The sequence below is a fragment of the Diospyros lotus genome, chromosome 2 (genome assembly GCF_014633365.1).
Source record: "Diospyros lotus cultivar Yz01 chromosome 2, ASM1463336v1, whole genome shotgun sequence".
NCBI classification, from domain to species: Eukaryota; Viridiplantae; Streptophyta; class Magnoliopsida; order Ericales; family Ebenaceae; genus Diospyros; species Diospyros lotus.
The window spans coordinates 10,242,981-10,270,059 of record NC_068339.1 but is presented as its reverse complement, the minus strand read 5'-3'; the positions used below and the strand labels follow the sequence as shown (position 1 = coordinate 10,270,059).

Genomic DNA, 27,079 nt, shown 5'->3' with positions numbered 1-27,079 from the left:
TAATTATACGATAAACTATTGTAGCACATTTTGATTCCAAACATTTATATTAAAAAATGATTCCTAATTCACATATATTCCCTTTTTTTTTTTCTTTTTTTTTGGTAAAAGCACAATTCTAGTTTTGATAACTAAATGAAACTTATTAAAACCAAAAGGTGGGTAAGCATATTCTCACACTATTTGTTCCTAAAAATGGGCAATCATGTTAATGCATAGTTATAATCATTTTGGCAGGCAACAAGGTATCCAGCAAGAGGCCCCTCTTTTCGGACTCCACCACCTCCCATTTTAAAAAGTCACTGTATTCTCTGTTTCCAAAAGCAAATTCTATATTCCTTCAATGGTTCCAACCAAACAATTTGAAGCCTACTCCTCGTGCATCAGAACTACTGTGTTCATTCATTCCATCAAGCAAATGCGTATCAGGCATCGCAGCCATGCAAAATTTTATTCATACACAGAGGAAAATTATAGTTAAATTAAAACTTAATATGCTATTGCTGTACAAATAGGAAATTTGAAAATTGAATTCACAACTGAATATTATAACAAATGGATGTTCTGTAATTGATTTATATCAGAGTAACTAATACTAAGTCCAGCAGCAGTTAGATGTGAAGCCCAAGCAGCCCAAAAAACAACGTTAAACTTGAACATGGTAGCATTACTGATAACTGATAATGAAAATAAATTGACTACAATGTGCGCTCCAGTTGCTCCGGAGACTGAGCTGCCAGTCCGAGCCACCACTTGCTTTCAGCCGGCTTGGGAGGAGAAGATGCCTTGCTTGTCTGGTATGGTGCCCTTGACGTGATCCTGCGAGAGTGCCATGAGATTCAACAAAATTAATCCCTTTGATCAAAACAGCGTTACAAGTAGTCAAACCCAACCCAATAGGGTATAGGATTGGCAACTAAACTTACAAGACAAAAACAACCTATTGAGTTTTTATTCTATTTCCATTATATGAAATTAATTACATCAAATGAATTCTAGTTTTTCAAGTACTAAATTTACACACCCACATAGCAAAATTTGATCAGAATTACAGGGAAACCTTACCTATCTTTTCTCTTCTCCAAGAAACGGGTGAGTGAGGCTTTCCTTGCAATTGGCAAATCTGTAACAGAAAATGGAAAAAAAATTATGAGATCGCCCAAATTCACGTGCAAGGCTGCATTTTAATCAAAATATACATCTCAATTCTTCTCCACATGAAAGATGTCTAGATCTAGTACGGCCAAGATTAATTTACCTGTAGCAATGGACTGCGGAGTGCCTTGGCCGTGATCTTGGTTGATGTCGGCGCCAAGATTAGCCACGACATTCGAGCTAGTTTCAATGGGCTTTTGAACCGATGTCGATGCCAAGGCGCCCAGATTATGAGAGCTTGCTCTCCTAGCTAAGAGCACAACTTCCTTGGCTTTATCCGCTGGTAAATCGTCTATCACAACCACTTGCCCGGCATAGAATATGGTCATTTGGGCAGTTTCTGGCTCCGACTTACTACTTTTGTTTACACTGCAAATGGGTTATGATTTATCTTCAGCTTAAACAAGATCAAGCAACCATATAGTTTTACAGGAATGAACATCAAATAGCTAGATGGTAGAGCATACAACAACAACAACTACTTATCAAACCTTTGATGCAAGGCATGAATTCTAATTGGACAGTCATTTTTATATACGGTGATGATAGTTGGTTGGTTGGTGATCATAAAATTATTATTATTATTTGTTCGATAATGAAACAGCCACTTTACAGCTTGAAATCATCAAGCATCTTGAAAGCGGTCGCTTCATTCGAAAGTAAAATCGCTGATGGTACCCTATTTTATTTACAGAATTTAAATTCTTAATACATCAAAAATTAAATTCATATTATCTATCTTATTACTATGATTACTTCATAGCATAATAATCTAATTTAATGGAAGACTAATACAATCGTAAGAATCTGAACCCTAATCAGGGCACAGAGGGGGAGAGAGTACATAGTTCCTTTTTTTTGGGGGGGGGGGAGGGGGGGGGCGCTAAACGAGTAATGAGACTTTAGCTCACCTGGAAACGGAATCAACTTTCTTGGGGAGTCTTTTCCTGGGAATGAAGCCAGAATGCTGGGGAAATAAATCCATAGTTGCCTCATTGGGGGCCGCAGCACCGGGAACTTCAACCGTTTGCTTAGCCACGGGGAACAAATTCATCGTAGGAGGGGTTGTCGCTGTTTGGCGGAATGCTCCGGGGATGCCTGCAACATTTCCAAGCAGAAAGCGAAACATCGTTAGATCTATTATCTCATAAAAGCAACTTTAAATCCATAAATATATAGCACACATATATAACAAGTAGAAGTTCGAATATGTAAAACCGATTCCGTAACAAAATCAGGAGATTAGGCAAGGAGCGAGACATTTGGGATCAGTTACAACGGAAAAATTCAACTATGAGCCTGTTTGGAGGAGAACAGGCAGAACAAAATTGAACAAATCCGGAAGAAGGTATCCAAAGATTCCGGAGGAACTCGAAGATTAAGCCAAAAAAGGGTACATTACGGATCAGTTTCAAAGGTAAAATTGAACTAAGAGCCTGTTTGGAAGACATTATGCGGACCAAAATTGAACAACAAATCCGGAATTAAGATATCCAAAGATTTAAAACGAACTCAGAATTGTGGATCTCAACCGAAAACATAACGCGATTTCTCGGAAAAACGAGATAACCGAACAAACGAAAAGGAGCAGCAGCGAGCGTACCTAAACTGAGATCGCCCAAGGAGCCGTTCTCCTTCAAGTACTGGCTGAGGAGGCTACAAGTCTGCGAGAATCGCAGCGACTTCTCCGGGGCTCTCGCCGGGTGGTCCAACGAAGTGAGCATGTTTTCTGGCGACGGTCGGCGAAGACAGGATTTTCCGTTGGTCCTGTACACCCGTACTTTCTTTCTTGGTGATTTGCTGTTGTTGTGACCTTTCTGTCAGGTGAGATGAGATCAAATCATGAACGAAGTTGAAATTTCACGAGACGACTCAAGAGGGCCTTATCTCTCTTTGTGTTTTGTACTTGGGCTGTGCTGTGTATTAAAAGGCACGAGGAATATATGGGCCTTTCAGAGCATGTTCTTCGCACCTTCCTTCCTCCCACTGCTGCACTGATTATCTTCTCTTCGCTTTGCATTTTCTTTCCTTGCCTATTTTATATTTATTTTTATTCTCTCTCTCTCTCTCTCTCTCGTTCGGTTTTCGGTTTCTTTCTGCAATTTCAAACACGTGCTGTTTGCCTTGTGTCGGCATCCAACAACGCCCTTGTCCTTCCACACATTTACGCCGTTTGCCATCCGTGTCCTTCCGTCTCCGGCTCACCCCTCAACCGCCTTCCTTTCCATTTAAGCGTCCATTATTACATACATTCAGAAACCAAACAGACCCAACAGTCCTTTTGTGAAATTTTATTTTTAATTTTTATAAAATAATTAAAAATGATATATCACGCGTCTTTATCTTAAATATTTATATCACAGACACACTTTTATATATATATATATATTATTATGAAATTCACGGGAGCAAGGAGTAAACGCAAGGCGGCAACGGCACGTCGGTTGGGCCAATTAGGGAACGTCGCGTGGCCCCCCACTTCCGCGTGAGGATTTGACAAGTTGCAACGCGGTGGATGTGGAGGAAGTTGGTGGGTGCACATGCACCCTTGGTTATTGACGCGTGGCGGACTCTTATGGAGTTGTTGGTTGGGGGCGCAACATTGTTCTCGTGATCCCAACCATGGAGGGAGGCGTTGGGAGTTTTTCTGAAGTAAAATATGATGAAGCTGAAGTCACGTGGATTGGAATGCATTGGGCGGTGTGAGTTATATCCTTCTCCTTATTATGATTATTATTATAAATGCTGCTTAATAAAACGTGTTATATTTAATTTTAAGAAAAATAAAATAATATCCGACAAAGATAAATAGTTGAATACAATTTATGCAAACGAAAGCATTGGAAATCTCATCTCAAGATAAGGATGGCAATTTCTATTACTTGATTTATCCCCCCAAGGCATTTTTATTTTTTATTTGATTTTGGATGAATACTAAACCAATTTAATTCATTTTAAAAATAATATAAATTCTATTTAATCCAATAAAATCTGTCTCTATACAAGATAGGTATAAAAATTTAATATTTTATTTAATTTAGAAGATATGAACTCTTAAAAAATATATATTGTGCTGGTATGGGTAAGATTTCAGGAGGCAGGATGTGCGCTTAATTCATAATTATTATTATTTATTTTATATATCTTTAATTTAAATTTAAGAGATGGATATCTAATGATGAAGGTAAAAAATGAAAGACTAAATTGCATTATCAAAGATTAAGGATATGAGTAAGAAAAAACTTTATAATAATTTCAATTAGGTTAAAATAATTTTATCATAATATAACGTTTACTTTTTGTTCACAAATGCTGGTTTTTTCTTCTTAAATAAACATAATTTTTATAATTATAAAAAATAAAAAATGAGGAGAGAATTCTAGAATGGGTAAAGGATAATAAAGCAAGGGTACGACTCTCGAGATTTCTGATATTTTTTTCGTATCCTGGTGCTTGCGGGAAAGCACATCACTTTTCTTCGGCGTCACGTGGTCTGCGTGTCACTGTTACAGCCATTGATGCTCCTAGCGAAACAACCCTCTATTATATGGAAATTACAAGGCTGCCACCTTTTTAAGAATAATAATTTTAATTTTAATTATTCTTAAAATAAAGATTAATGTGTAATAAGTATATTATTATATAATATTTTAAATGATTTTATTAATTAATTAAATATTTCAAAGTGAGGTATACCCGAACTATTATCTAAAATAATAAAATTTTAAGCGACCCTCAAATGATAAATATTAGAGAGATGTGAATAAAAGTAATTTTTTCTTCAAAATGAATGCATCTTATTTTTAGCAGCATTCTTCAAATATTTTTATTAATAAATTAATGATAAATATATTATATTTTAAAATATTTTATCAATCAATAAAAATAATTAAATGTTAAAAAGAAAATATATTAATATACTTAACAAGTACTCGGAGACCAGAATACTTTGTTGGCAAAATCCTTTCAAAATATATATATATATATATATATATGATGCAATGCGGTCCCATTGACGAGATCAAAATCAGTAATTGCATATTATTTTTCAAAGAGGTGTCAGAAAAGGAATAGAGAAATTCAAAGAATAGTATATATAGTGATCAATATAATAATAATAATAATAATAATAATAATAATGGTGAGTAATGAGTATATGTTTGCCATGTATGTCAAATCAAATGAATATGATACCTTAATCTTCTTGAACTTTGTTTTTTTTTTTTTTAATGAATAGGGTGAGTTTTTTAAATTGTAAGTCTTGGTGTTAGGTGGAAGGCAAGGCAATCGTTGCATCATTTAGCTTTAATTTATCGTTCGTTGACTTGCTCACAGTCAATAAAGTTAAAAAGACTCCAATAATTTCCACTCCAGACGCGACGTGCAAATCAAGTGCTATGGATCCTTCTCCTTTCTCCTTTCATGGTCAATAGTGGTGTTTAATGCCAGTTGTTTTGAATAGTCATCGCTCATTGATGGTAATTTTTGTAATTCCTTTTTTTTTTTTTTTTACTTTTTTTTATGATAATAAATCATCCTTTTAGCGTATAAATTCTAAGTCATTTATATCATTTTAAAAATTACACAATTTTAAAATAAGATACATAATTAAACAAATATAATTTTAATTTACATTATGAGTTGAACTAATCATACGTGGATGTTACAAAACAAACATAAAAAAAAAAAAAAAAATGATCAAGATAGACTCCATAAGTAACCTCCAATGCTTTAATCAAAATAACAATTCGTGTAGCCAAAGTATATAAAATGAGGAGAGGGGGTTGATGCCTCCAAGGCATAGGTCGAATAGTCGGATGAGTAATATGTCGGTAGGTTGTGAGTTCGATTCTCACTTTACGTAAAAGTTAAATGATCAATCTGTAATTTATCTCTCTAACATAATCGAGAATACGAATACCTAAGAATACACAAAAACGGTCATTTCAAAAAAAGAGCTTGATAAGAGAGCCCTATAGACAAAGGAGGCATGAGTTTTTATGTGCGTATGGCATACAATTTAGTATTAAAAAGTGTTATTAAATCTAGACTAGATACATCAATCATAATAATTAGAGTTTAGTCCCCAACAAACCTTTAAGACATGTCGGATGGCAAAAGGGTGAGTGATCATCAGTATAGTTCGATGAGTTGTAAGTTTGATTTCTCCTCTACAGAAGGGCCAAATGCTCAACCTACAATTTATTTTTTCCTGTATAATAAAAAATACGAGTAAAGGATATTGCATAAGAGATATCATCTCTCCCCAACAATTTGTAGATACTAGATAGTAGCTACCCAACGCATGTCTATTATTTTTTATTTTTTTATTTTTAAATTCAAGACAAAGCGAAAATTGATTTGATGTTTGTCCAAAGTACATGGGATAAAGAACCCAATTGAGACTTAAGAAACTGTCGGTTCAAAGGTGAACTCCTCGCTTCCCTCAAATTCAATTTGGAATAAGTTTGGAGTCTGCAGAGTGAATGAAAGTTTGAAAGTTGAAAGCTTCAAACTTCATCTTTGCACAGCTATTTGTAACCAAAGACTATTCATATATAATTACTTATTAATCACTAACTCAAATATGTTTACTACCTATTTAAGTATTAATTAAGCATGGTGCAATTTTAGACCAAGAAATTAAGAATACCTAAATGCCCATCATTCTTGAATAAAATTTCATTGAGAGGATCATAAACTCCCCACGAGTACAAGAGCAAGCTTTTAAATTTTGATTAAATTGCTTTAATGACATTTTGAAGGCGTCAACAAAGACTTGTCTCCAGTATTATTTTCTAGTCTTTTAGCAGCACATTTCCTGAAATGCCCTTCATAAAATACGCTGTAACACTTGAGTCCTCAACCAGGCAAGATTATCTTCTTATAATAAACAGTAAAATGATTTTTCTTACAAAATAGTTGGTTAATTAACTGTTTACAAATTATAATCTTTTTTTTTTTTTAATTTTCTTGGAGTGATTTGTTACTTGGGTTCATGAATATTTGGTAAGTTTACTCTAACACACTCAAATAATCTTATTAATAATACAAAGTAAAAAAAAAAAAAGAAGAGATAATAATCATTCTTTTTAAGATTTACAGATTTTGTTTTAAATTTTTTTATTTTAATTAAAACATTACATTTGTGTAATTATTTTCATTTTGATTAGAGGAGTTCGGGGGTCCCAATCTGACTCTCAAAAAACTTTAAAAGTCATACAATCGACTCGACTCTCTTAAAATTTAATGACTAATTAAAAAAATACTTGATGACCTTAAGAAGATAGAAGTTGAAAAAAATAAAAAAATTATAATTTCTAAGCTTTTATTTTCAAACAAATCATCATCACTATAAAAGGAAAGCATAAATTTTTAATTTTTAGATGAATATATAAAAAAAGGGGGTAAAACTAGCACGGTTAGTTATTGGACTTGACCTTTGATCTTATCTCAAATTAGACAATTAGTAAGCAAAATAAGTAAATAATATTAGGGGGAATGGGCTGATCGGGTTTGGGTTTGACAGTTGGACCCATTCATTCATATGTAAAGCCTGTGATAAATGCCCAAGGTTGTGAAGTGGTTGTTGGTATTTAATATATTATTATTATAATATCGTGCCAATATAATAATAATCATTATATTGAACCCAGTAATATTATTTATTATAATGTTTTAACACTCATAAAATTATAAACATTTTTTTAAAGAAATAATAGTATTTTTATACAAATTATCAATTATTTTTTAAAAATTATAAATATTTGTATTATATTGTTTTAAAAGCATTTATTATTTAAAAAATAATTAATAAATTTATAATAAAGTGTCATTAATTTCTTGAATATGATTTTTGTAGGTGAGTGTTATAAAAAATAACAATTACGTATGCTGAAATTTGTTTGAAAATTTTGATTGCCGCGTGGATTTTTTTTGGTGACGTGGAATTCGCTCAATTAGAAATTATTATTAAGTCAAAAATTAAACCTAGCAGGTTCACCGAGCATGGGCATGGCAAACAAAGCACAAAAGAACACTGCACCAGTGGCGCTGTCGACGTCCGCTGCCATGGGCGCCGGAACCGAATTGGCTCCGAGCAATCCAACCTCTGTCTCTGTATTTGAAGGACGACAATGCCGCATGATTTGATATACTAATATAAACCTTCCAGATAGATTAATGGTCAATCAGGCCGCTTTTGAAGGGGACAATTTCAGCTATTCTTAGTAATGGCGATTGGATATGACATCTCCATCACCAATTGCCCCCCAAATAAACCTAATCCAGTCCACCCATACCTACTTTCAGAGAATTCCCATCTCTCCGAGCAGCGGCATGACGTTTCTTTCCGGAGGTTCCACTGCAATTTCCGGCTGAGGAACCACCAGACATGGCCGCTGTTCGCTTCCTCCTCCTCCCTCTCCTCCTTTTCTTCTCCCTGCCCCTCTCTCTGTCTGCGACTGACGCAGAAACCCTAATCAGGTTCAGAAACTCCCTCTCAAATTCTCAGGCTCTCGATTCATGGACCCCAAACACTTCTCCCTGCGACACCAAACAGCGATGGGCAGGCGTTGTTTGTAACAAACAGGGAGATATCACTGGTCTCAATCTCGGCCATATGGATCTCTCCGGCAAGATTGACGTAAACGCTTTGCTTCAGCTCCCCGCTCTTCGAACAATCTCTTTCGTGCGCAACTCTTTCTCGGGTCTGTTAGAACCTTTTGAAAATATTATTATATATAATACAATTTGGCTATTTTCTCTCTCTAACTTCATATTTCATCTTTTGTAACAGGCCCGATACCGCAATTCAATCGTCTTGGTTCTCTCAAGGCTCTCTACTTGTCCTTCAATGGCTTTTCCGGGGAAATACCTTCGGATTTCTTCTCAAAAATGGGGTCTTTGAAGAAACTATGGCTTTCCGGGAATAAATTTTCAGGGAAACTGCCAGAATCTTTGGGAAAGATGCCGAATCTGAAGCATCTGCACCTGGAGGAAAATGAATTCTCTGGGCCCATTCCTCCATTGGAACAACAATCTTTAACTTCAATCGACCTGTCAAACAACAAGCTCGAGGGTGAAGTGCCATCGGCTCTAGCCGCAAGATTTGGCAAGCGTCCATTCCAGGTGTTAGGATTAGAATTACAGACCCTATAATTCATTCAAAGCAATACAAAATTCATTGTTCTGATCATCCCGTGTTTCTTCTAACACCAGGGAAATCAAGGTCTGTGCGGAAAGGCATTGGGCAAGGAATGCAGCCAGTCGCTGCTGTCGGCGGCTCGTGACACCCCGGAACCGAAGGAGAAATCTATGGTATCTTTGTGGGTGGTAATAGCCATAGTTGCTGCAACGGCGGTAGTGGTTGTAATGTTTATAGTGGCTCGGAAAGAGGAAGACGAGAGCGTGGACGAGAAGTATAAAAAGCCGGGGAAAGAGAACCTGGATGAGGGATTTCAAAAGCGGCCATCACCAAGCACAAACATGCGGAGCATCGGCATCAGTTCTAGCATGAGAGGCGGCTCCAGCAGGCGGAGCTCGATGAAATGCAGGGACACCAGCGACCTGGTGGTGGTGAACGAGGAGAGGGGGATATTTGGGTTTGCGGACTTGATGAAGGCGTCGGCGGAGGTGCTGGGGAACGGGGAGCTAGGGTCGTCGTACAAGGCAGTGATGGGGAACGGAGTGGCGGTGGTGGTGAAGAGGATGAAGGAGACGAACAAGATAGGTAAGGATACGTTTGACGCCGAGATGCGGCGGCTAGGGAAGCTCCGGAACCCGAATATCTTGACTCCGCTGGCTTACCATTTCCGGAAAGAAGAGAAGCTGGTGGTTACTGAGTACGCTCCTAAAGGCAGCTTGTTCTTCGTCTTGCATGGTACCTTACAATCTTCTTATAACTCGATTACTTACTTGCCAATGCTTATATATATATATATATATATATATATATATATAAAAATACAACTCGGGGGAACTGAGAACGCTAATATATATAATATCTTTACTCGTGGTCTTAAAATTCTCTCTTTTCTAACTTGTATTTGTTGGTCAGGCGACCGCGGGATCTCACACGCGGAGCTGAATTGGCCAACTCGCCTGAAAATCATCAAGGGCATTGCCCGGGGACTGGGCTTCCTCCACGCTGAGTTTCCATCCATCGACGTCCCTCATGGAAACCTCAAGTCCTGCAACATTCTCCTCGACTCAACGTACGAGCCCCTCCTCTCCGACTACGCCTTCTACCCTCTCATCAACAACTCCGGCGCCGTCCGCTCTATGTTCGCTTTCAAGTCGCCGGAAGCCGTTCTCAACCAGCTCGTCTCCCCGAAAAGCGACGTCTACTGCTTTGGCATCGTCGTTCTCGAAATCATCACCGGGAAATTCCCGTCGCAGTACGGCAGTGGTGGCACCGACGTGGTGCAGTGGGCGCGGTCGGCGGTGGCGGAGAAGAGGGAGAGGGAGCTGATCGATCCGGAGATAGTGGGGACTAATTCGGTGGCAGAGATGGAGAAGCTCCTGCGGCTTGGAGCTTCTTGCACTGAGAGTAATGTGAACCAGAGGATTGACATGGCGGAAGCCATTAGGAGGGTGGAAGAGGTGCAAGCTTGAAGGAAGATGATCAGCTGTGATTAATTAAGTTGTAGGAATGGAGATTAATGGGAATGATTCATTTCTTAGAATTTTTCTGTCATTTGGGTTACATCATTTTGAAAAGAAAAGGTTGAAGAAGATATGGTTAGTGATCGGACACATTCATAGTAGATTCATTACAGTATATATCCCTCCCTTTGTTTGTGTTCTTTCAGTTCCATGGCATCTCTATTTAATATCATATGGTTGGATGATAAAAGTAGAAACAACATTCATCATACAGAAATACGGGTTATAACCCAAACCCAATGGTCATATTTCGTTAGCAATTCTCGATGATTACCATGGTATCCTAAGTGGTACTCAAGACCACTATTGAGTTGGTGCTAGCTGCGGCCTGGAAAATTGTTTTGAGACTAATTTAGGTAAGGTCGAGTTAGGAATGATTAATTACATTTCAGTATTATTTTTGGTTGAGGACGCAGGGGTGGTGTTACAGAAAAGGAGCATGGAACAGTAATTGATCTAATGTTGGAACAAGAAAAACAATTAACCTCCCGTTCATTTCATGTTGAGCAAAATCTGTAATATTCTCAAGCAATCACAATATTTGAAGCATCCCGGATATATGGGGAGAAGAAGAAGAAGTAGAAAAAGAAGAAGAACTCCATGTTTGGGTTGCAGGAAAATTAAAACCTTCCACAAGAAATTCATCATCTGAAACTAAGGGAAGTGATCCTTCCTCCTTAGCAAACATCGATAATCAATTACGACTACCCTGTCACACCACCAAATATGATCGTCAAAGTGTGATGCCACAGGAAAAAAAAAATATTCACATCAACAAACAGGAATATCTTCTTTGACTCCTTCCTGTACCCATCGATATGCAGTTCAATGCAAAGTGGGATAAAAACCTGCTTCTTCTATGACAAAATCCCTTTTCTGCTGCTTCAATTTTGATATATTTGAGGCGGCAACTGGTGAATTTAGGCATGCACAAACTTTTATCTTTTTCGATTATTGTTTTCTTAAGTTTCTTGTACGTGTCAGCTTCGGTGCATACCATCAGAGCAGGCGATGAACCATAGACATCCCTGCAGAAGCAGGACATGATAATTTAGACCATGAAAGTAGGATTCTTTTACCAGGGGGAAAAAGAGTTGAAATTTATTGAACAAGTGCGTGCATTCTTACCATTACATCTTCTGATAATTGTCTAAAGAAAAGGAAAAATTATATCTCTAGAACAATAACTGCAAGCAGAAACATCAAATTCATTCAATTAGAAACTGCAGAATCTCCTCAGATCCCAACCGAACAGTCAGAGGTATCTAAGCTAAGGGTTTCATGATTCTTGCATTTGTTATATATTAGAGATGCATGATTAAGCAATATTAACATGAAAAGGGGCTTACATTCAGAATCTGTTTTGACCCATTTACTGCCATCATTTGCTACATTAGGAATCTCGTCTTCACTGTCAGAATCGTGCATTTGAGTGGTCTCCAAGTATTTCTTTGCTGCAGCCTTTGGGTTAGAATTCTGCGGGTATATTTTCTTGTGCAGTATAGCCATCAAAATCTGTAGAAGATCAGCAATAAAGAAGGCAATTATTTAGTAATCAAGAATGAATGGATAAGCATTTGAGCCATTGAGCTCGGCTTAAGTTGGTCCAAATGATTTGAAGATGCAAATGTTTTTGCAAGCTTACCTTCTCTACCATGGCCTTGTCTGGAATAGGATCCCTTAACCTGGGAGTGGGAGCAACCCCTCTTCGGCAGAGAAACATCTTCTTAAGAAGAAAAGACAACGATTTTTTTCCAATGACTTTCCTAGTGTGATCCGCTTGAATATCTTTCCCTCTACTGAAAAATACACTGGCACTGCACTGGAGCTTACCACTTTTAAAGGCTGAATCACAGCCAGCTGTATCTCCATTAGTTGTATCATCTTCCAGACTTGATAGGAACTTCAAATCGTCCAACTGAACATTTTGAGTTCCTAATCCTTCTGCTAAACTCGGTTCAGCACAAACGTGCTTATGCAATAACAATGTGAACTCTTTCTGAAGTTCTCCAACTTCCTCCGGAGAGATGTCTTGCAGCTGATCCTGTAAGCAACTCCGGCACTCCTGGAGATTGCATCTTTCCGAATCTTCTTTCAGGGTATTATTTCCAAATGTGCCAATTGCAAGCAGACCTTGAGGCCAGTCACTGAACTCTTCTTTCCGAGTTTCTTGCAGCATGTGATCTACATTGAAGAACAGAGTCGTGATATGATAAAAAAAAAAAAAGAGGCCTTTCTTGCAGCACCCCTCTTATTATGCAGATAATATTCAAACAGAAACCTTCCCTTTACTTTTGATTATTTGATTGATATTAACTACCAGAACTAGAAATTATGGATTGTGAACTTGTGATGGGGTTTTTTGGAAACATCAAGTGTACTGGGAGAGATCAGATCCGTTTAATCATTAATCTTTTGTAGATCTGTCTCGATCATATTCATTTGAGGATTGGATTTCTTTGTAATGTGTACTGAATTCTTACCATATGCACACATTATAACATGTAACAGTTTGCATGCCACTAGTATACATAAGGAACAAATCAAAGATAACCGAGGGGAAAAAAAAAACAAGAATAATCAACATAATGTAACTTGTCCTTACAAAACGTTCATCGACATTGAAAGAACTCGTCAAAAAAATAATAATAACAAAATTATAATATTAATAATCATGGACAGAGAAGGAAAAGAAAGATGGTGAAGATTTAGCTTTCTTACTACTAGTGAATACTGAGTTTGGCCTTCTGGTGTGTTGTTTCCCATTAAGCCTGCTCTGCATCCAGCTGAAAATCTGCAATAGAAAAATGAATGATGTTAGATAGGGGCCAGAGGAGCATTTTTACAAACATCACAACAGCATCCTTTTTTCACCTTCATGTTGAGCGGGTAGACCTGAGAGATCTCTGAAACGGGCTGGGTTTGGACTTGAAGAAATCAAATGATTTCACAAGCCAAAGAAAGCCGAGGATATCAGGTGTTAAATAGAGATTGAAAAGGGAGACCAAGGTGGTGGTTTCCATTGCTTCAAGTTCCAAAACCCAGCTTCTTGCCGACTATTTGCCTTCTCATCTCTCCCTCTCTCTCCCCACTTTCTTTCCAATTTTTTATTTCCAACTGCTCCGTCTTTTCGATCCCTCCCTCTCTGCTGAATCATGCTTCTAGATCAGTAAGATGATATCAGGGTAAAATACAGTATCAGCTAGTATCTTCACGGTTAGTGCAACTTTTGAAATGCAAAGAATACTCTCTATGTATATATTAAATTTCTAAAGGAGGGGTCTTTTTCAATCACATGCTCCTTCAGTAAGATAAGATTGAAATACTCGTGGTTAGGGGATAATTTGAGTTTTCATATTTGAATTCATTTTTTATATAATTATTATAAATCAGATTTAGATTTATCTTTTTTATCGAAAATTATGAGATCGAGTGACATGAGTCTCCGCAAGAAGGTATCCCAAGATAAGATTGAAATATTTTTTAAATTAAAATATAAAATAATTAAAATAAGATTAAAAATTATTTCAAAATTTTTATCAAACTATTTGTTAAATTTTTTAAAATATATTAAGAGACATATAGATAATTTTTTCTTATTTATAAGATTCAAGATAAATTTATCTAGAATGGAAGATAAATTTTTATTGAACAATTACAAATAGAAAGTCACATAATTTTTTTTTTTAAGGTAGTCAGATCAATTTAATAAATATAACAAAAAATATTTTTGTCTATAATATTTTTCATATCTTTTTTTTTTTTCAGTTCATATCTTGATTAACAAACATAATCTTAATATTACAAGATTGGTGAGATGGAATAAGGGAAAATTTTACCATTTATGAGTTGTGAATTTGATTCGCTTACTATTCTCATGCATGCACATGTGATTAAAGAAGTGAAGTCATTTGTTATAAGTTTGTAATAACTTTTTATTTATTTAGACATCTTATAAAAGAAATCTCTCGAATAAGATATTATATAATTATTTATTTGAATTCTTTTAAGTAAGATAAAGATGACTTGATCTCTTATCTTTCCAGAAAAGGAAATACTTAACTGTAAAGAAGAAAATAAAAGGGAGGGAAAGGGTGGGCTCAATAAGTGGGAAAGGGAGGGAAGAAGAAACAAGCAACATGATGTATATATACATGAGATCTTTGGTATAAATGGTGTTGCTATATTCATTCAATCATGTCCACTGAATAAGAACTTGGAAAGAAAACAAAGAATGGTTTTCACGTGAAGTCAACAAGTGAAGTGAAGGAGGCAAATGGGTAAATACAAAAGGTGGCCGCCCAAGACAGCCAAAGAGCATGGCAGCCACGGGGTTAACCCAACCTACAGCCCATCTTCCCGTGGGGCTGTCCCTTACTAACCCAACCTACAGCCGTCACTTCCTACTCCACTACCACCACCTCGGTTCGGGAACTCTATCAAATCCAAATTTAATAAATCCAATTTTAGCTTAGAGTAGAAATATTATGAATGGATATATATAGAAAATCTCACCTATATAAATAAGTCTCTTAGAAATATATAGTTTTTGAATGATTAAACCTTTCTAATGTGTAAGATGATGTAATTAAATTATTATAAGATTGTAGATATAAATCTATTAAGATTGAAACAAGTTAATTTTTTATATAATTAAGTGTGATTTAATCATAACAAACGATATCATAATTTCGTAACAATGGGATGATCTTTTCAAGACGGTGATATTGAAACAAATTCTGCAAAATAAACTCCAAATTTATATAAGTAATTAAGCATATGATAATTATAGTACAATCAACTATATATGTAATAAATTGAGTTTAAAATTCTACTAATTAATGGTTGGACATAAGAAGATAAGGTCATAGAAATTTAATTATATATAGTATCTGTTTCTCTAATTAATTAAGATATGATTGCATTATAACCATAGCCAATATTTTAGCATCTATATGGCATATCCACTTGCCCGGCCTTATCTTCTTCCTTGAAAATTAACTATTATTATTATTATGAAAAAAAGGATCTCAAAATCCCTCAGTTCTAAGCACCACTGGACACCACCTGGGCATGTGAACTTGTCCATTCACATGGTGTACAGTATACACATGCCAGATTAATCTACAAAATTCTGTACACAAAATGCCACCAAAATGATGACATCATATATATATATATATATTAGAATTTTTTTTCTGTAACTAGAACCAACTTGAGTGGGTTTTTCTTGGCCAATATATAAATATAAATAGGTTATATTACCCTGTATGAAATTCTATACAAAAATTCCAGATATAATTAAGCTGTTTATGCTGCATAAGAAAACACGGGAAACAACATTCACTCCTCTCGTCTGTGTTCCAAAAGCAAAAGCTGGCTGTCACATACGTACATAGACATATATACAATGAATATATATAAGATAAGCTCTTGAGTCTTGACTCGAGCTTAATTATAGATCATCACCAATATATCAGACTAATGTAACAAGCTTAATTATATATAACTTGAAAAATGTTTTTCAAGACTGCATTCCTATAATTTATAGAGCATATACAAACATGGAGGCAGGCAGGCTATCCAATGCATCCTTGCATCTCAAAGCTCATAAACAACTTGTCAAAGTGCCATTAGGGCTTGCTTGCTATTCTAACAAAAGGGCACCCCCCATCCCCATGGAAACAGTATGTATATATATACATCATTGTGAACATAAGCGGGTTAATTAGAAATCCTCAATTAATAAAGTATTCTGTATCTTCCAAACACTACATTAACAATGTCTCAAATGGCATTGTGTGCTCATAATAAAGTTAAACTTATAAATATATTTTATCTATTTACATTATTATATTATTTACAAATTCTACACGCGAAAACATGAAATTAATTTGAAACATGTCAAAATACTTTTTCCATAGTGATTCTTGAAGTTCGTGTTGAAGCATTAATTATCCTATATTATAGATGGACCAACTTTAATTTCCACCAAAGAGCTGTAGTTTTTCCCTCCCCATCATAATTAAGCACATTAGTTCGATTATTAATTAATGCAACAAATAATATTAACAAATTAAATGAAGATCCATTTGGAGCAAATTACATTTTCCTTTGTTGGTTGACCGGAGGTTTTACCCAAAATGTTTTAACAGCCATGCTATATCTACCCACAATATTGATTCTAACTGGTTGAAGTTAGAATTGGATCACTCAATTACATGCACAAATTATAAAAAAAAAAGAAAAAGAAAAAGAAAAAGAAAATACAACTCACATTGGAATGGTATAAATGACCAAACAAAATAATTATAAGTTTCCAAGCGACTGTGAATTTAAGAAAATACAACTCACATGAAATCAAACTACCAAGCTGGTGATCTTGTAATGCAATATTGGCCATTCTATAGATATCCAGAACAAGCCACCCTTTGCCCCTTTATGAATCAAATTTTATATAAAAACACATTCTTTATATATGTGTGTGTGTGTGTGTGTGTAAAACACATAATCTTTCAATGATATCTTTCTTTGCTAAAACCCTAGCTAGTTCTTCTTGATCTCTTCTCCCACTTGTATGAATAAATGTCAATCTGAACTATCTTTAGATCTTATAACATATGATGGTACTTCCATCCTTTTATGGAAAATATCACCGACCATTCATTTTTTAGGTATATGGAAATTGTCTACCTCTAAACTAAAAGGGTTTAGATGCATTTTTTTAGGTCGAATCACATGGGAATAAACTATATATATTTTTAAAAAAATTATTAAGAAACAGCATATGAATTAATGCAATAATATATTATACTCTCTAAACCGTATTGCTATATTTGTATACTCAAAAAATTAGTAGTATTTTTAATTACATGGAATAAAGTAATGTTTTTTCATAAAATTATCAACTAATTTTCAAAAACTAGAGGCATCTTGCATAACAATGGTGTTTAGAATTTTTAAAAATTAATTGATAATTTTGTGAAAAAGTACCATTAATTTTTAAGTGTACAAATTAAGGAATGTAAACCTTCATATATATATATATATTTGATAATTGATTTATTACAAAGTGATGAAATTAATCAAAATATGATGTATCATTCCAAAACAGTAACTTTCAAGGGCAAACTTGAGAGTTAAGTCCTTTGTTATGAAATTAAGAAGAGTTAATTTTTCTATTTCCATAAGAATATATATACTATGAAAATGTACTATATATATATATTTATTTTTTTTCATTCTTTTCACTCCAATTAAAGCATAGAGCCAAGCACCCCGGTTTCCATGCATGTAAATCCCCATTGCTTCTTGCAAACAAATGCAAGTGCTGGAGAACAGAGAAACACATCCCATTAATTTCCAGATAAAATCTCACCATTTATGCTTAGGATTTAGGAATTTTGGCCAACCAAAGTTCCTAGAGATCACAAGCCTCAATTTAAGAGAAGATGCTTCAAACCACTAAACAAAATATGTAACTTCAACACAAGTCGTCATTTGAGGCTTCTCAAGGATGCAAGTTGTATGGATTTGTCCATGTTCGAGTGAGGGTGCATACCTTATTTGGAAAGCTTCCACATGACCTTCCCAAATTGGCAAGTTTTACATTTTATATCTGTAAGGAATTGAAGACAACTCACATGGGAAACATGCATTCTCAAAATAAGGAATTGGTTCTCAAATTGTTTTTCAATTTACTTTACTTTAACAAATTGTTTTCCAAAATTTTGCTTCAAAGTATGTTAAGTTAAACAATAAAGCAAACATTTCGTTTGATGGTTCTCAAATCTCCAAAGATTATTAAATAATTTCAAAATCAAATAATTTTTTATTAAGTAAATAATAATAATAAATTCATAATTTAAACTCCATATGTAATTCATAATACATCAATTAATAACATCCAAATTGAATATATTCTCAATAAAAGTCATGGTCTAGTCTTTCTAAATTACCTAGAATGTCATCATTTGCTATATCATCTACAAAAATAAGACGAAATCATAAAATAGTAAAATACAAAATAAAATATGTCACATATGAATAATTCATAATTTCCTAGGCCATTTATTAAAAAATATAAAATATAAAAAAATTATAATGCATTTATCTTGGGCAAAGAGGGGGTTCATATCCTCTTCATTACTAATTGGAATGCATTATCTTTATAGATTGAATGTTCAAAATTTTCAAAATTAAGATCAAGTTATGATTCTTTATCGTCAATCTATAAATCTGTCAATTCAACACATTCATAATCAATCAAATCATATAATTTTTTTTTTTTTTTTTTGTACAAAGTTACACATAAAAACAAAAGGGAAAACATGAGCAAACATAAGCAAAAAAAATAAAAAAAACCTAGAAAAATCCAACATAAAAAAAAATGAATATGAAAAACATGAGCATACAAAAATAAAAAATTCATAATATACCTAAGATTACGTCACAACCAAAGAGGTGAGCTGCAACAAGAGAGATGAATGGAGAAGAAAAAGAAAAATTGAAGAAGAAGAAGAAGAAGAAGAAGAACAATAGAAGATCAGTGGTCGGAGATGAACAAAGAAGAAAAATAGTGGAAGATCAAAGATGAAGAAGAAGAAAAAGGAACAGTGGTCGGGGAACAGTGGCCGATGGAGAAGATTGGAGAAAAAGGATCGACATGCGGTCGCCATGGTTTGCAGAAATTTGACTGGTTCTGGCCCTTTTATACTGCTCAAAGTGACAGCATATTGAGCAGCGGCAGGCCCTGAATTTAGAATGGTTGAATTGCACTGGTTTGGATGGTCAATCGTTCGATTGAGGATTCAACTCCGGCTCGATTGGTTTTTTAAAATCAATCTTTTTTTTTGCCCGCACCAAACCAATTTCAAAAACATTGGTATAAAGCAACAATTGTTTTTATAAGATTTGAGTTCGTTTGCCAAAATAATGAGTAGTAGTATATGCAAAAATTGTACTTTTCTACAACCTTTCTTTGTTTTTAAGAACACTCCTCACCCCTTACGGTTTCAGTTATGCATTACTACTTGTAAGTGGTAAGGTTTGTTTCCTTTTTATTTTTTTGAGTCAACATCTAATTTATTAGTGAATTTATTTATTTTGAACTATCGTCAATATATAATATATGGATTTATATACCAAAATGACATGACTTAGTATAAGACTTCCAAATGGTGTTCACTAATAACTTAATAGAAGGTGTTGATTGATAAGAAAACAAATCCATAATGCCAAATTAAAACAGCAAAAAGTACTATAGGCCCCCTAAAAAAAATAATGAAGTAAAATACTTAAAAATGACATAAGCCACAAAAAATATATATGTAATTGAGTCTCATAGTTCATATTACAAGTGAATAAAGAGCCAAAACCAAAACTCAAAAAAAGAGGTATAATAAATGGGATATGTTGCTGTAATTTGTAGGAAGATAACTTCTGCCATAAAAGGATCAAATTGCAGCCACTCTTTAAACATAATGGCCCTTCAAATGGTTCTCTGATCATATAGCTGTAAACTGTGATGCCTCGTAAATAATGGCACAGTTAGCTAATGTACCAAAGAGAGATTCCATGTTTATTGATGAAACCTAAGCTAAAATGGAGAAGATAAGCTGATGAACTTGCAACTCAAGTGCAACAACCTTCAACAGTATAGAAGCTGGCCAAACTGGAAAAGATCAATTTATGAACAGGGTCAGAGCTCCAATCAACTCAAGGGGTAACTCCATCACTTGACATTAATTATCCACTCTATCGAGAGAGCATGATACGTTAAATGGGGAAATGGTGAGAGTTCACCAAACACCAGCTTTGTCGGACTAAATTTGTGCCACAAGGATTTCGTTCCATGTATCAGGGACACCGGGTAGGCACCAATGCAAGCAGTCTTGCATGGTCGGTGTGGTGGCCCTAATGCCGTACTTGGATATATGGCCGTCATCTCTCAGCTGTGACAGAGCTGTTATATCCAAAAACTTAACATTTGTTCCTTTCACTGCATCAGCAACAAGAGGATCACCAGAATCGTCCTGTAAAACTGCTTTCCCTTTGGAAGGGTTCACGTTGTCACAAGTGCCACCAGTGTTCCAATCCCCATTGGAAAAATGCCTTGGTGAGATAGACCGAAAGAATGCTTTTAAACCAGGATATCTTGGAAGCTGTGAGTTCACCCAATTGACAACACTGTGAATCGTGAAATTTTTGGCAACTACAATATTTTCAATCTTTGTATCAGTATTGGGCACTCCACCTATGTGCATGACCCACCGGTTTGCGTTGAACTTCCCTCTGTTCCAATGATGTCCTGTATTAAGGACCAGGACATCAAATCTACGTAGAAAACGCTGCAAAAATGCCGGCGGTCGATCAAGGTGCATGGCATAGTCTGTTTTTGGGTTCGTGATATTTAGTGGCTCCAAGTCACATAGGCTGGCTGACCAGTAATAAAGGATTGTGGTATTGGTGCTTGGGAACCGATAAGCCCAACCATCAGGCCGTTTAGCACCAGGGGCCTTGACAAGACCATATTCCCATCCCACATTGAGAACATCAGGCATCTCTTGACCACCAGTGACCATACACATTAGTGACTGAAATTGCTGTCGGCCCAATGAATCCCCAACAAAAGCAAGGGTTTTGTCCTTCATCCTGTAATAGGTCATCACAATCAAGTAATTCTTTCTATTATAGGTAGCAAGGAACTAATCAAGGCAGCATAAAGTCATCCAATTACTTTTCCAAACAACAAATGAAGGGAAAAGGCTGATACTGATTATTAACTGGCAAATGACAGGGCAGCAGAAAATCATCCAATTGCTTATCCAAACAAAAAATAATAGGAGAAAACGTGACTATTAACCAGCTGCTCAAGGAACACTTGATCAAGAAAAAGGACACAAGCTGCCAAACAGGGTCATGCAAATAATAAGTTCATGGTAGAAATAAACCATCTCACTTCTTACACTAATAGGAGAGAACTCTAAAAAGCTTTTCGGAAAACACCAGAATAAAGGTGTTTGTGTTTAGTTTCCCAATTTGTTTTAGTGTCAAGATAAACAAACTTATTGCACGTGTTGCCCAGTTATATGTGTATATCTTGCTGTCAGGTCAACCTGACAAATGCCTACTTAGAAGCCAAGTTGTTCGATCAAGAGATATATCAAATAATCCTAGACCAAAATTTGGATTTAATGTCAACCACAACCTAGAGATCATGATAATGAATATATATCATCTAGTGCTAAGCCATACATTAGGTTGTGTTAACCACATCACCACCATAAAAGATACATCTACTACCTCATGCATAAAACTTTATCAAGACTAAATGAAGTGGTACCTTTCAAAAAAGGTAGATATCGTAAATTCTTCATTTATACAGTTTTTTGGCAACCATCGCAACTTCTCATATCTAAAATCCATTCGTTGTGTCAGGCGACAAGCCCACATTCCTGACAGCCACTGCTTGCAACCAAACCCAGAATATAAAGGCAGTCTGTCATCCAAAACCCATTTTCCTTTGGCATAGTTACAGTCTGAGAAAGGAATTAAACAAATACAACCAACATTAAAATCTTCAGAAACAGGATATATAAGACAATCTACATGTTGCATTAATATACAGTTCGCAAAATGATCAATGGCAACATTCAGGCAGTATGCTATCTTATTGACCTGAAAGAAAAGTGAGATAGGACTGGTATGTGCATGGAAAACCAAACTAATGGCCCTACCATAGAAGCCTGGAGTTGGTACCGTGAATTGGGTCAACCATCCCAATTCACAGGTCAAAAACGACACAGGTCTCTCTGGATCACGAACTGGATGACCAAAAATGGAAAACCAGATTTCCAGCTTGGTTTTCAAAAGGTTTTGGCTTTTGCATGATTTGTCATTGAAGGTGGTTTTTTTTTTTTTTTGTCAATATGGAAGCATACTCACATAGATTGAAGAAAGGCGAGCTTGCTGGTGGTGGTCGGAAGTTTGTCGGACATGTCACACACCAGCAATATTCTGTGTGTTACTCTCACTCCCCCGTAAACGAGTCGTGTGTGTGGGCACCGAACTTGATCTCTGACGACCGACTTTCACTGCAGTGTCACTAGAGGCAGGAGGCCCACCTCCAATGACTATTTTATTGTTCTTGCAATCATTTGTTTGGCTTCTCTCTGTGAACCAACAATTGTGCGAGGGGTGCAGACTTGATCTCCAATGACCAGCTGTCACCAGTGTCGCCTGAGGCAGGCAACCCAACTCAAACGACTATTTTGTTGTTTTTGCAATCATTTGTTTGGCTTCTTACTGTACCAATTGTGCAATAGGCTATATATTCTTTTTGTTTTTAAGTATGGGGGCAGATAATTCTGCAATTTTGCAATCACTGCTCTTAATGTTTTGTTCTTCCTCAATGCTTTTGTTGTTTTCCAATTACTTTCTTTTACAATTTCCTTAGTTTTTCTTTTACAATTCTTGCTATTTTTCAATTACCAAAGTTACATTGAATTAATATTAATTAATACATTTAAGAACTCAATGACCACAGCATTGACAAAGAGGATAAACATCAACAAGATTATTTTAAAATATCAATAAAAGTATTATTTTTTATTTGAAAATTTATAAGATATATTAATTTTGTTAGTATAAATGTAATATAAACCCTACTTAATATTCAAAATGTACCACGACCCTGAATAGAATACCGACTAAGCCTACCCCCACATACTCTTATTATACTAAGTCATGTACCCCGACTCAACCCCAACCATGTCCTGCAACCCCTATTGTACCATGGTCTTGGCAACCCTCCCCTGCCTAAGAATGGATCAACCAAAGATCACACACATCATACCATTTAAAAGCCAAATGATAAATCTCCCTTCATCTGCCAAGCATAGGCTTTACTCACCATTCAAAAGTAAATTGCAAGTTCATTGGAGGCTCTAAAATCTATTTTCACATATTCTATACTAATTAGTTGATAATCCCTGTAACTTTTTGGTCTTCTCCACTTTTTTTTTCCTCATTTAATATATTGTTATTATTTATTTGCCCAGTGTTTTTAGCTGTTTGACATGCCTACCATTACTTGAAACTCACTCGCTTTTAATTGATATGCTTTTTTATATCCCATTAGCTAATCCATAATGTCTACAAGAACAGCAGGCCCCTTCCATGTGGACCACCCCCCCCCCCCCCCCAAAAAAAAAAAAAAAAAAAACTAATTTTGGATAGATTCTCTTCACTGAATTTTTCAGGAGTAAAATAAAGCTATGATGGTATGATTGATTAGTTTTTCCCTTTTATTTGCCAAGGAAATTAAGAATTTAAATGAAGTTGACGGTATTCTACCTTCCTTTACAGCACTGGTAGTCAAATTATCATTGCGTACTTCCTTCATTGATGAGTCTCTGTCCACAGAATTCCTTGACTCTATTAGACCCTGTTCTGCTTCTTTTGAACTATTTTTCCCTTCAGGATCTTGTTCAAACTCTGCATCATTTTTTATAGTCATAGGAATTTCTGCACCATCATGATAAAATAAAATATTTATATACCAAACAGACATCATTTTAAAATGGTAAAGATGAGAAGGCAACACCAATATCACAGATCAATTGAATATTATTGCTAGAAAAGCACATGGTATATATTATGTTATAGACATTGCCACATACATATGCCTGACTACAAGAATATGTTCTTCTCAGGCATAAAGCCTACATTGTCTGGATTAGTGCACAGCCAGACAAAAATGAACCAGAAAAGTGCACTAAATGTGGTCCAGCATGCAAAAAAATTCAAGACTTCATTGAAGGCGCTTCCTTATCAACAGTATTGCTTCTGCAAATGTGGTTTTTAACTAATTTTCCACTGGAATTCTCACTAGGGTCAAGAGCAGATGAAAGAACACATAATACAAGTCTTATTGTGTACAAGACAAGTCTCCCTTGCTCTTCTGTAGAAGTTGAATTTTTATTTTTATCCCTACCTGAAGAGCTTGAGCCGGCAGTATTCTCATTTTCCTCTGTTATCAATAAAGATAGTTACTCCAGAATAAATCATATTTCTTTTTGTGTACTTCAATTCCTCTTAGAATTAAACATAGCAAAAGTTATATAGAGACCATAACACTAGTTCCTACGTAACTAATAGAACTGGAGAAGTAAAAGTGCTCAAAAAGAATCCAACTGATGCTAATATCATCATCTTAGATGGTTGGTCATTATGAAAGGCCCAGTAGACACTAAGAGGCTAAGGCTCAAGATAAAGTCAACAGTAAGTGCTCAACAGGATCCAGTGTGTCACAACATGTTTGTCAAGCAACATGTAGTTAAGATCCTTGCAACTAAAAGAAGTAAACAATACCTCCCTCGCCAACATGAAAGCTATTTTTAGGACTCAATCTAGTTGCAATATCAACATGTTCTTCCTCTTGCCCACTTGCCATCTCTTTACCTAATACATCTCCTTTATATACAAAAGGAGTTGTTCTTGCATTCATTTCAGTATTGAAAATTCCAGGAGAGACTTCTGCAGGATTCTTTCTAGCTGCATCAAAATAATGTCCCTCAACCTCATTAACTGCCTCCTTTTTGGCAATTGCAGACATATCTTGCTTTGGACCTCCGGAGTTAACAGTTGGAGCACCCTTAACAGTTTCTCCAGATGGAAATACACCTGGCCACGGTGAATTAATCAGTGCAAACCACTACCATGCTACCTAGATTACTTAGGACATAGGAATCTATGTTAAATGAAAAGAGATCAATTGCTGGGGGCAAACCTGGGGGCAGCCGTAAAGGGCGACCCTGAGGTAGAAAAAAGGAGGCTAGGAGTGGATTCCTGTCCCATGCCCAAATAAGAATTGTTGTACATACAAGAGTCATGAGAATGACAGAATTTTTCTTAAACCTCAATTCAGAACAACCAGCTTTCATCCTTATTCCTCTCAAATTTATAACCCATCCAAGTGTTATCGCTCAAACCAAAACTAATACTTCCTTTAAAAAGACAGTATCTGCACAATAATACAAGAAAAAAAATTGTTTCAGAACACTATAATCTGACTCTGATTTCACAAGTGGTCTAAAGAAAGGAAAAATATATCTGATAGGAAAGGAAAAACATATCTGATATGATGCTTCCAATTTTTGAGATCATGCTAACAGTTGTGATTAAGACATCACCATAATTTTAAATGCCAATACAAACATAGTGTATGCACAGAACTTTTATATAGAAACAAGAAGTTTATTGGGGTTAAACTTGAACGGACGGTTTGGGCATGTCCCTGCCACGTACTTCTTGACAATTAAGGGATAATCTTCCATAGAAGCAAGAGACAGAGATGAGATAGAACCGGATGGCTCCGTCCAATAGTTAACAGGACGAGATTTTAATAGGTTCGATCACTATAATTCCTCAAGACACTGACAGTGACCACCTATAACAGCAATTTCAGATCACACTTTGTCCAACTAAAAACACACAGCCACACAACATGATTACCGACCGTGGTCTACATCCACAAATGGCCGTTGAAATTAAACCCTCGAATCGTCAAGTGTGAATGTGATGCGCGAAGAAACTAAAAGTCCCTTATGGCAGAGCACCTCTCTGTAGAAACAAACACACATGAATAATTAAATATACATATGTTGCTCGCAGAAATCCAAATGTAACAACTGCTTATTGGTCCGATTGGAACGATTTAGCATTCTTAACATCGCAGAGAAACAATCCTTCAATTAAAAATCGTGGAACAACCACATGATCGCCACCGATCTGGGTTCCTCGAACCCCCTCGCCGTCGGGCAGTGGTTCGGCCTCCACCGCCGACCCATCGGCCAGCAACCTCCAACCAAAAAGAAAAATATGCACACTTACCTGATTTTGCAGTCTTCTGCCTTCTGAAACTTGTTGCCGTCGATTGAGTTTTAGAGACACTGAATGAACGTAAGGGGAACATGTAGAAGAAATAAGGGCAAACTTGGTATAAACTTGGTTATGTGGGCTGCACTGAGTTTATTAATAATGACCGTAAAAAGAAAAATTAAATTAACGGGGGCTCTGAACAGCAATTAGGTGGGGGCTGGGGATAGAATTTCCCTAAAACTAATCATCTATTAATGTGCAACAGTAATACATAACTATTGGCTTTTAAGATAAAATGCTTGGGTAGACGAGAAAAACAAATACCCCCCTCCCACAAAAAAAAAAAAAAAAAAAGACTTATGATGATAAAATTAAT

The 27,079-nt window shown here is 35.7% G+C and overlaps 4 protein-coding genes across 11 annotated transcripts; 1 reads left to right on the top strand and 3 right to left on the bottom strand.

Moving 5' to 3' along the window:
• Positions 1-512: 512 nt before the first annotated feature.
• Positions 513-3,161, bottom strand: LOC127793838 (protein TIFY 10A-like). Its single transcript, XM_052324585.1, has 5 exons — positions 2,759-3,161; positions 2,067-2,253; positions 1,259-1,524; positions 1,066-1,123; positions 513-819 (listed from the first exon to the last, which is right to left on the bottom strand). The coding sequence occupies exons 1-5, from the start codon at positions 2,877-2,879 to the stop codon at positions 699-701; spliced, it is 753 nt and encodes a 250-aa protein (XP_052180545.1). The 5' UTR covers positions 2,880-3,161; the 3' UTR covers positions 513-698.
• A 5,023-nt stretch (positions 3,162-8,184) lies between these two features.
• On the top strand, positions 8,185-11,003 carry LOC127795572 (pollen receptor-like kinase 3). The gene is made up of 4 exons (XM_052327343.1): positions 8,185-8,864; positions 8,954-9,285; positions 9,376-10,036; positions 10,214-11,003. The coding sequence occupies exons 1-4, from the start codon at positions 8,549-8,551 to the stop codon at positions 10,768-10,770; spliced, it is 1,866 nt and encodes a 621-aa protein (XP_052183303.1). The 5' UTR covers positions 8,185-8,548; the 3' UTR covers positions 10,771-11,003.
• A 309-nt stretch (positions 11,004-11,312) lies between these two features.
• LOC127795362 (protein DEEPER ROOTING 1-like) lies at positions 11,313-14,036 on the bottom strand. 4 transcript variants are annotated; one of them, XM_052326989.1, is made up of 6 exons: positions 13,696-14,036; positions 13,543-13,615; positions 12,467-13,005; positions 12,171-12,336; positions 11,950-12,008; positions 11,313-11,849 (listed from the first exon to the last, which is right to left on the bottom strand). In XM_052326989.1, exons 1-5 carry the CDS (start codon positions 13,699-13,701, stop codon positions 11,989-11,991), a joined length of 804 nt encoding a protein of 267 aa, XP_052182949.1. In that variant the 5' UTR covers positions 13,702-14,036; the 3' UTR covers positions 11,313-11,849; positions 11,950-11,988. The 4 variants fall into 4 exon arrangements, 3 of the variants coding, with proteins under 3 accessions (XP_052182949.1, XP_052182948.1, XP_052182947.1); XR_008021786.1 differs by having other exon boundaries at positions 11,950-12,336; XM_052326988.1 differs by lacking the exon at positions 11,950-12,008.
• Positions 14,037-20,097: 6,061 nt separating this feature from the next.
• LOC127795300 (protein trichome birefringence-like 14) lies at positions 20,098-26,855 on the bottom strand. Of its 5 annotated transcripts, none has more exons than XM_052326899.1 (7): positions 26,716-26,855; positions 26,131-26,445; positions 25,613-25,846; positions 25,195-25,506; positions 24,178-24,348; positions 22,166-22,361; positions 20,098-21,474 (listed from the first exon to the last, which is right to left on the bottom strand). In XM_052326899.1, exons 3-7 carry the CDS (start codon positions 25,764-25,766, stop codon positions 20,646-20,648), a joined length of 1,662 nt encoding a protein of 553 aa, XP_052182859.1. In that variant the 5' UTR covers positions 25,767-25,846; positions 26,131-26,445; positions 26,716-26,855; the 3' UTR covers positions 20,098-20,645. The 5 variants fall into 5 exon arrangements, with proteins under 5 accessions (XP_052182859.1, XP_052182857.1, XP_052182856.1 ...); XM_052326897.1 differs by having other exon boundaries at positions 26,342-26,445; XM_052326896.1 differs by having other exon boundaries at positions 25,613-26,445.
• Positions 26,856-27,079: the final 224 nt, after the last annotated feature.